The sequence below is a fragment of the Grus americana genome, chromosome 3 (assembly GCF_028858705.1).
Source record: "Grus americana isolate bGruAme1 chromosome 3, bGruAme1.mat, whole genome shotgun sequence".
Classification (NCBI taxonomy): domain Eukaryota; kingdom Metazoa; phylum Chordata; class Aves; order Gruiformes; family Gruidae; genus Grus; species Grus americana.
In genome coordinates, this window is record NC_072854.1 from 3,106,535 (window position 1) to 3,116,131 (window position 9,597).

At 42.9% G+C, this 9,597-nt stretch overlaps 1 protein-coding gene across 1 annotated transcript in view; it reads left to right on the forward strand.

The window, feature by feature from the left end:
• MSRA (methionine sulfoxide reductase A) overlaps positions 1–8,072 on the forward strand; it is a 293,944-nt gene extending 285,872 nt beyond the window's left edge. Inside the window, exon 6 of the mRNA XM_054821004.1 lies at positions 7,219–8,072. Within this exon, the coding sequence (XP_054676979.1) occupies positions 7,219–7,383 (165 nt within the window). The 3' untranslated portion in view covers positions 7,384–8,072. The remainder of the gene's footprint in view (positions 1–7,218) is intronic.
• Positions 8,073–9,597: the final 1,525 nt, after the last annotated feature.

Here is a 9,597-nt window from a genome sequence, read left to right on the forward strand (position 1 = left end):
ACTGTTCCTGGTTTCAATCTTGCCCGATTTGTGAGAGGCATGCTGCAAAGCGAGCTCTGAGACTAGATAGCTTCCCTGCAAGGATATTAATAATTATATAGCACTCCAAAACCCTGTGCAAGCGTTAACTGACTATGTAGTCCTCCAAAGCCCTGTGCAAAATATTAGCTAATCAATTCTTGCAGCATATATCGATATCATGAAACCCACGGTGCAGAGAGGTAACTGGAAACAGGAGAATGGATATCTGGTCCCAGGCCATACCACTGCCCAGTGTGGTAGCTGGGGTTAGACTTCAGCACTTGCCAGCCACTGCTCCCACCTTTTCCTTGGCAGGATCCTTCTTCCCATCTGGCTCGCTGTGGGTAAACACATGATTTCCAAAAGGAGGTCACCTACATGGATGTGAATGCAGATTTTACCAGTGAGACATGATTTCAGCCCATTCCAGGGCTTTGTAGAGGTCACTGGCATCAATTAGTTTGGAAAAGCCAACATCAGTAAGTGGCATAGGGAAGACTGGACCCGGCGTGGCAAACTGAATTTTAATATTCGCTAGAATAACAGTTGAGTGTTTACCAGTGAGGTGCTCCGGCCAACTGAAGGCAGCACAAAGGAAACCATTTAAAATAATCTGTCATTGAGATGTGATACTGCAGAGCAGGTTGTCTTGCAGAGGAGGAGAGATATATCTACATGACACTCAGCAAATGAAGGAGAAAATAAAACATTCTTTCTTAATTGCACATTATTGAGGCCTCACGCTGCTCATTGTGTTAGTTCCTCTGGACCAAAGTTGGTTACTCTGGACCAAGTGAATTTCTGCTCCCAGGCCTGCCAGCAACTAATCCACGAACTTGGCAAGTCAGTTAATTTGTTTTCCAGTTAAAAATATCACAGTAATCATGTATCTAGGATGAACACATACTCCCATCCTACAGAGGATTGAGTCCGTACAACTAATTTCTGCAGACCTTCCCCTGAAGTGGTGGAGTTCCTTTAACTCTTGGTGCTTTTGGAAACGCAGCTGCATTTGAGTATTGCTGTTGATGATATGAAATTTTGAGTATCCAATATAATAAAGGGGTAGCCCTAGAGATTTTAAATAAGCATTCCCTGCTGGAGCACTCAGCGTTGTGAGATGACTTGCCTTACAGTTTTACATCAAGGCTGAATGATGATACAGAAGCAGAAGCTGTCGTGGGTGTCAAGATACGCTGCAATATTTTCAACGTCGGTGATTTTGGAGGGGCCGTTAGAAATACGGTAGCTTCGTGTAACTTGCTGAGGCACGAGACAAACTGGATATTGCAGCGGCCTGCGTACAGGCTGTGAGCTTGCTTTCAAAGTGTGTATTGAATCAAACACAGGATGATGCCATTTTTATTAAAAGCCACAAAATGCTTGAAACCAATTAATACTCTGCTGCTTTACTAATGCCTCTGCTCAGAAAATTAAACGGTTTCATTTCACAAAACCAATTTTAAAGCTTTTTTTGTCAAATTTATTAGTGGGTTCAACCCCTTCTCTAAACTTCCACCATCCGCACATTTTCAGCACAACATATCGAAGTGTCGGTGGCTTCCAGTCTGTTCCTTCAAGTATTTGGAGGTACAAGGGAATCGTACTTTTCTGGCACAGTTCATTCCAAATCCTTAAGGCACTTTACAAGTATTAGCTACTTCCATCTGAATATAAACAAGGAGCCAAACACCTTGAATGTGTTGTTGCCATGCTGTAATGTCAAATAATTAAATATTTTGACATAGTTTGGCTCAATATAATCAGCTGGCTACAAAAAGCTGAAGCAGCAATTGCTGTCAGTTCAGAGGGCAGTAGCAAATCAAAGTGCAGAAGTATCGCGTGCTAAATACAGTTGCTTGGGAGTACGTGAAGAACAACCTTCTGTGGTTTATTCCTTTGGTTTATTCCTTGGCAGCCTACCATCTAATCTCCCCTGTTGAGGACAGAATTTCGTATCACCTAGCGTAACTGAAGTGAATTGCTGCCAGTGGAACAAACCGATTTTGCTAACACGCAGACTCCGTGTCGCGGTGACCCACTGCGTGGCCTTCGAGTTAAAAAGCGAGAACATCCGTAAGATGATACCATATCTCTAAATGATTAGGACATCCCTTAACATCTTTCTAAGTGCATCCGCGTGCCACAGGATCCCCTCACTGCAGCGGAGATGGGACTGGTAGCACTGGGTTAGGTGGCAGACAGTTGGATAACTAACTGGTATGGTTCAAATGGAAAAAAAAATAGGGTTTGATTTGCTGCGATCCCTTGCGGTTCCAAACCTGTGTGTCCAAAATCACATCTTTACCGACAGTGATGTTTGTGCCAGTTGCTGGTCCTACACGTGAGATGTACACATGTATAGCACTGACTATTTAATGGCCCAACACCTGTGGTCCAAGTGCTCTAGACAGTGCCTTGGTGCACACCTCCAGTCTTGGTGCCACCAGGAGAAAAATTGCTTCTTGCCAGTGTGTGCTGCACAACTCCAAATATCCACTATAATTGCTCCAGTTCACTAGTTCTCTAATATGTTTTCCTTAGGATAGTTGAGCATTTTAGGAATCAGTTCTGGAGAAAAAGCATCTGCAAAGCTTGAGCTGTCCATGAAGGCCTTGCCACAGGTAATACCATAGCAGAAAGCTACGTAATTCCTCGTGTCTGTGTTCACAGCTGAGGAATTTGGGGGTTTCTCACACCAAGTCCTGGTTACGGTTTTGGGGAGCTGTCTCAAGTCCAAGCTACAACAAAGGGGTTCAGAGCAAATCACTGAAATGAACGGTGGCAGGTCACTGCAACCAGGTGGTGGTCGGCTTCAGGTATGAAAAAAACTTAAATTGGAAATTGCTTGCACGCTAGCATCACGAGTAAGCTTTGATTTAAATCAGCCCTGCTACTGAAGGAATGAAAAGCAGGCTCCTTCTGTGCTTAAGGTATCTCCAAGATGATCCAGCACAATTATAGACAAGTTAGGTCTGATGTTTCATGCTGCAGATTGCTTGAGTTATCAGAAGTTAGTAGGCACACATAGAATACAGCGTTTCAGAGAAGAGTTGATGTGACTTTAGCAGAGGAAACTTGTGCCTTGCACACGTAATACAGTTTTTTGAAGAGAGCGGGTGCATAAAAGGGAGCCAGGTGCTGTGGAATAAAGGGAAAGTTTTTCGTCTGAGTGAATAACTCATTATAGATAGGACATAAAAGATACAAATAAGTGGGCAGTTTTTGCAGTGAAGGGAGATTACCAATTACCTGTCTTGCAAACCTGTGTGGTTCAATATACTCATAAAAGAGCTGGAAAAGGGAGACAGACGATAGTGACGTGCCAAAATCTGCTGATGGTATAGAGTTATTCCAGGTAAGCAAAAGTAGACATGACTACAAAAAAGTTGCAGAAGAATCTGGCAATTTCAAACGTCTGAGCAAGAAAATAGCTGCTGAAATTCCATGTCGATAAAAGTCAAGTGCAGACACAATGATAGGGTTTAAATTAGCCCGCGAAAGAGGTCCTGGCGTCATTGCAGATGGTTCTTTGAAAACGTCTGCTCAGTGCTCAGCAGAGGTCAGAAAGGCAAGTGGAATGCTAAGAATTGCTGGGAAAGAGATGGAGAATAAAAGAGAAAATGTAAGTACACCACTGAATAAATCCGTGGTGATCTTGAATAGAGTGCAATTCCAGTCACCCCATCTCAATGCAGCAGGAAAATAGAACTAGAAAAGATGCAGAAAAGGGCAAGAAGGCTGACCTGAGTTATGAAGTGGGGAGTCTAAGCCTGTGAAGCTTGTTGAAGAAATGAATGAGCAGGATTAAGGCAGAGCTATAAAATCAAGATCGCTAGGGGGAAACTGAATAAGGAATTATTTTTTTTGCAGCAGAGGATACAATGACATGGCCAGGCAAGAAGTTTAAAGCAAACAACGGGTAAAAACTTCCACAAGTTATAATAAATTAGGAAACTCATCAAATAAAATTTTTTACATGCTGGAAGTAGAGGTTGGTTAAAAAAGTAGCAGTGCTGAGGTTCCCAGTGCCGGCTCCAACATGTTCCCCAGCACTTATCCCGATGTACCGAGTTGGCCGCGGCTCCTCTGTCCTCTACAGCTGGGTGACATTTGGGTTCTGGTTTGGTGTGCCCTGTTGCTGGTAGAACCTGCCAAGTTTTTTGGACTGGATTATAATCAGTTAAAGGATCACTGTGATCTAGTGTGATCTTTCCTGTGACAAAAGCTGCAGAATTCCCTTGAATGAATTAATGAATTAATTCTCTTTGAATTACAGCAGACTATTACTGGGGAGGAAAAAAGAAAAAAAAAGATCCAATAGTACCTTAAAACTTTGCTACACTGAGTGAAAGTCCGAGGGTTAATTACACTCTCCCTAATTTGGTCCTTCCCATTTCTGCATGCAAGGCTGCAGTAGCCCTTTTGGCTGCAGCGTGGTGATGGGAGGCCACGTCGGATGGCTCAGGAATTTTTGAGAGCGCGAGGACTAAAAAGTCTGCTAGAACAGGATTATCATCAAATTATATCTGCCTCGGTGGCAGGAAATCAATCAACAGTGGGCTGATTTACACCTGCTGGAGCCAGCACATCATGAACTTCATCATCTTTCCCAGTGATGTTTTTATCTTTGCATCGACACAGTCAGTGCGAGGAAAATATTTTCCCATTTAAAATCAAAACATTCAAGGTAGTGTTTGGCAGAGAGTCGGAGCCTGGGGTTCCTGCTGCTTCTGACAACAGTGCTGGTATCTTTTGCTAATGACCAAAGTGCAATATAATGAGTCGTCTTGGGCTTCTGCTTTATTCAGCGTGCAGTGTTTTAATAGACTGTTAGTAATTCTGAAAGGGATAAATGATGTTTATGCCCTCTTGTGGTATGTTATTGAACAGAATGGATTTTCTAACAGACAAAATTAGGCCGATGATGGAAAAGTCCCAGGTAAAAATCTGTAACGAATACTGTTTTGCACAGTAGAAAAATATCTATCCTTCCAGCAGCGTCCTCATGACTCAGTTAAGGGGGAGAAGCCAATTTTACATGCATTTATAGCAGCAAGTAAATGACTAATGCCCATGACGACAGAGTTTGTGCGATCTTTCTGTAGTGAAGATAATTTTAAAAGTGCTTTTCTTTGCTAGGAAGCTTAGAAAGTAAGTGAAATACTGCTTTATAAAAGCAGTTGTGTTGACACCTCTTTGTGTTAGTTGCTGCTGACATGTTGTGATACATACCTTCACATTTTTATCTTCTTCGCTCACACATCTGACAGGTAAATAATCTGATTCCCTTGGGACAAAGCCTGTCCCAAAGATGGAAAACACTCTTTGGTGATTTTACATGGAGAAATAAAGCCAGATTCCTGTGAAATTGGGCCTGTTACCCTGCCATCTTTAAATACAATGAATTAACTAGCTGACATCTTCCTAACCTGCACTGAGAATTTAGATATAGGATTGGGAACCCAAGGGCTCCCCAGACAGGTCAGTCACGGATTTTGCATCAATCTTATGACTTCATTCCTGACTGAAAACTGAATACAGCAAAATGTATCCTTCAGACAGTGTAATTACCAGAATAAATCAGATTAATGCTCTACCAGAGTCCAGCAACTGATGTCAGACTGTGGTTGGTACTTAGCTGTGCTGAGTAGGGTCTAGGAAACCCTGTTGTAGGAAATTTAAAGCCTTTTCGGTCCCAAATAATCACCTATTATTTAAGTGTTAGCTAATGCTGTGAGGAAGCATTATTTCCATTACATGTCATCTTTCTCTCTGCCCAGCCACCAAGTATGTAGAAGATTATTGTGAAGAGGAAGGGAATAATTTCATTTCCGCCTCCATGTTAAGTACAACCACAGTAGTGGGTTTAAATGAAAGTAGTGGGCTTAACTGGGCTAGGCTTTAGGAGAAACTCTCTAACAGGATGGTAAATATTGGAATGGCCTCCTTGAGGAAACTGGAAGATTCGCATCTCTGAAGATCTTTCAGAAACAGTTAAACAAATGTTTGCTGGGAGTAAGGCAGCTATCATTTGTTGTCTCACAATGAAGGAAGTTGGATGTGATGACGTACAACAGGGCTACCAGCTCTGTTTTTGTGATTCTGTGTGATGATTTCCTTTTATTTGGTTTATTTGTTAGTATGATGAGAGAACACATATTTATCTGGTAATCTCAAATCTTTGTTCTGACAGTTGATCTTACTGCCAAGTCTGGCTGATAGCAATGCAATTCTAGCTACGTTCAGTACTTTACATGTATACTTTGCAGCAGTAGTTTGACACCAATTAAAGTGCTTATTAGGTTATCATGGACTTCCGCGAGCACAAGTTATGTCCCCACTGAGATGAGACTTGGCTCCAAAATGTTGGTGCTTACTGGTTTCCTCAGAAAAGGAAAATTCAGTAGGAAAAATGTCATGGCAATTCATGTTAAAAAGAAGTGCCCGCTGTCAGAAACCTTTCCAGAGTTTCAAATTCAGTTAGGGGGTATCGGAAAGAAATTAAAGTCTAACTTAAAATCTCTACCCACATTCCTTCTTCTTTTCCTGCAAAGTGATTATTGCTTCTGGTCCATGTATTGGCAGAACTGAGCCATAATTTGCCTTTAAAAATATCTTTCTGGTCATGATGGAACAGTTCTTTTTGAAGAATGTGTTTGCAGTGACTGAGAAAAGAGCCGAAATACTCATATTTGTCAATGACATCAGTGGGGTGAAAATTTCACCCAGAAATTCTTCTTGGCATAAGGACATTTGGGGTGGATAGCACATTTCAAAGCTGAGGCACCTGCCAGGTGAAGTTCTTGGACACTGCAAGGCAGCTGGCCAGGCTCGATCAAAGTATGCTCTGCTGCCTGTCACATTTGTTTCCCACTTTCATTGATGGCACCACATCGCTGCCTGGCTTGGGTAATAAAGAGGAGAGAACGAATGTGTGGCCATAGCAAATTAAACAAATGAGCCATTAAAACTGGAGGGTGCACTACCTCCTCTCACCAACACCTACTTTCATGCCCACAATGCCTCCTAGCAAAATAACGTGAGAGCAAGGATAAAGGGCTTTCAGGGATGTGCTGCAAATGTGGTCCAAGCGCTGAGAGATGTCTGTGGCTCCTGCTGTGAGAAAACCTAACGTCATCCATCAGCACAGAAGCCAGCAAACCACTAATGGCTTTCTATCGTGTTTCTTGACAGGTATTGACGGAGGGCGGTTTTGGTCCCATCACAACAGAAATCCGTGAGGCTCCAGAGTTTTATTATGCCGAAGATTACCATCAGCAGTACCTCAGTAAGAACCCCGGTGGATACTGCGGCCTCGGGGGAACAGGGCTTTCCTGCCCTATTGGGATCACGAAATAGCCTGTGTTTACTCCGTCGGCACCACTTTAGTTTAGGGAGTTTGAAAAAAGACCGACAACCCTGGTAGGTGTTACAGTACGCCCTCAGCATCAGTGCATAAAGATGTGGGAACTTGTTGGGGCGGCTTTCCATAATCCGAGCCGTTTCCCATTCACCAACATAAAAAGCCAAAGTAGAGGCAGAAATCGCGCCTGTCGGCAGATGAAGCTTCTTGCTCTGTGCAGCTCACTGGGTTTCCTTGCAATCTTGTAATGGGGAGAGAAATGGAACTTTTAAAAAAATTTGGCTTGAAATGCTGTTAAAAGGATGAATTAGGATGTGGTTGCACCTGCTAACTGCGTTGAATAGCTAATGCCTTCAGATATGTTTATTTTCTTGGGTTAATGAATTTGCTCATGTTATGAGAGCTTTGACTTCTGGAGACATGGTTGGGCTCATCTTAACTATCACAACCCTGTAATTTGATGTCTTTGAGAACGGTGAATTTATAAGATCAGTAATCCTCTCACAATTCTACTTTGACAGCAACATGTAATATCACCTATAGTGCCTATTTTCTGAAACAATTTGAGTAAGAAAAAGTAAAAATTGTAATGCGATACTTCTTTTTGACAGTTCCAAAAAGTGTATAAACGCACGAAGAAATCAATTTTGTTTCCTGCACTACAATAAATCACAAAAAAAAAAAAGTTGTCTGCGATGTGTTCCATGGCTCTAAGTATATATCTGGGTAGATCTAAAAAAAGTATCAAATATTATAAAAGGCTGCAGCCTGCTAATTAAACACCAGGGCTTTTAAATCTGTATTATCATGCATGACAGTGCAGAGGAGTAGAATTCTTATTGGCCACACTGTAAAGTAATTATTCCTATGATTAATTATTTCTACTTCAATAGCTTGTGGAGCCCCCACCAAGACCAGAGCTCATTATGGCAGGTGCTGTGCAAATGTAATGTCGGGCGGTCTCTGCCCCAGTGCGTGTACAGTCAAAATAGCAGGACAGCCAGAAATCATCATTTTATTGATGGGCTTCTCAGAGTGGAGACTGAAAGCTACAGCCAAAGGATGTAGGAGATGCAGGGGTTGTCCTATATGGATATGGGATCCTATGGGTTATATATATGCTATGGAGTACCCTAGGAGAAACAGCTTCAGTAGGAGAAGTGGGGATGGGTTTGTCCCACCCATCCAACTTGCTGCTTGCAATACTTCTCAGAGCAGTGGGAGGTGTGGGCTTCGGCCTCTCACGTGTTTCCTATTTTGCAGGCTGTCTTAATCACTAAGTTTGAAGAACATGTGTCATTGGTGTGTCCTCTTACAGATGTGGTTTCATCTGGGAAAGCTTGTAGGAGCCCGCCTTGATGTGTCAATTCTGGGCAGCAGAGCACATAAAGCTGTTTTTGAGGGCTAGATGGTGGGGACCCAGAGACACAGCTCCACAGCATTTCCTTTTGGATAGCTCTCCATGGCACTTCTCTCCACATCTTCATTTGATGTGCTTTCCTCCTCACCAGCTCAGGTTTTAGGCTCAGGAAGGCCCAAAACGAGCTCCCTGAACATCTCCTGTAATTACCCAGCAGACCAGATCTTGTTCCAAGCTTGGAGTGACTGAAAACGTGCATCACATAGTCAGTCTTCGGGCTTGTAAATCCACTGCTGAAGTCTTGCCTGCTTTTTCCAAAGACAGACTGTGCCAGACAAATTATCTCCCCATCTTCCCTTGCTGCTCAGCTGATTCTTAGTTCATTCCAGTCTCAAAAGCCAGAGGAAATCTGTCCTTTTATCAGATTTGTACCTGAGGCAAGCTTGAGAGGAGCTACCTCTAACAGGATTGCCATGTTAGGCTCTTTCTGGAGATGCCGCAAAATGTGCCCACACCACACTCGGGATTTCCAGTTGCTGTAGGAACTGATTGCCTGTCCTTAAGGTGTTGTGCCACAGAATTCTAGTGCTCACTGTCAAGGAAAGCAGCACTTTCATCTAATTTCATAGAATCATAGGATCATAGAATGGTTTGGGTTGGAAGGGACCTCAAAGCCCATCTAGTTCCAACCCCCTGCCATGGGCAGGGACACCCTCCACTAGACCACGTTGCCCAAAGCCCCATCCAACCTGGTCTTGAACACTTCAGGGATCCAGGGGCAGCCACAACCTAGACATGAGGTGACATAAAAGCAAAGAGAGGAAACTGAGGTCTTACTTTCATACTATGC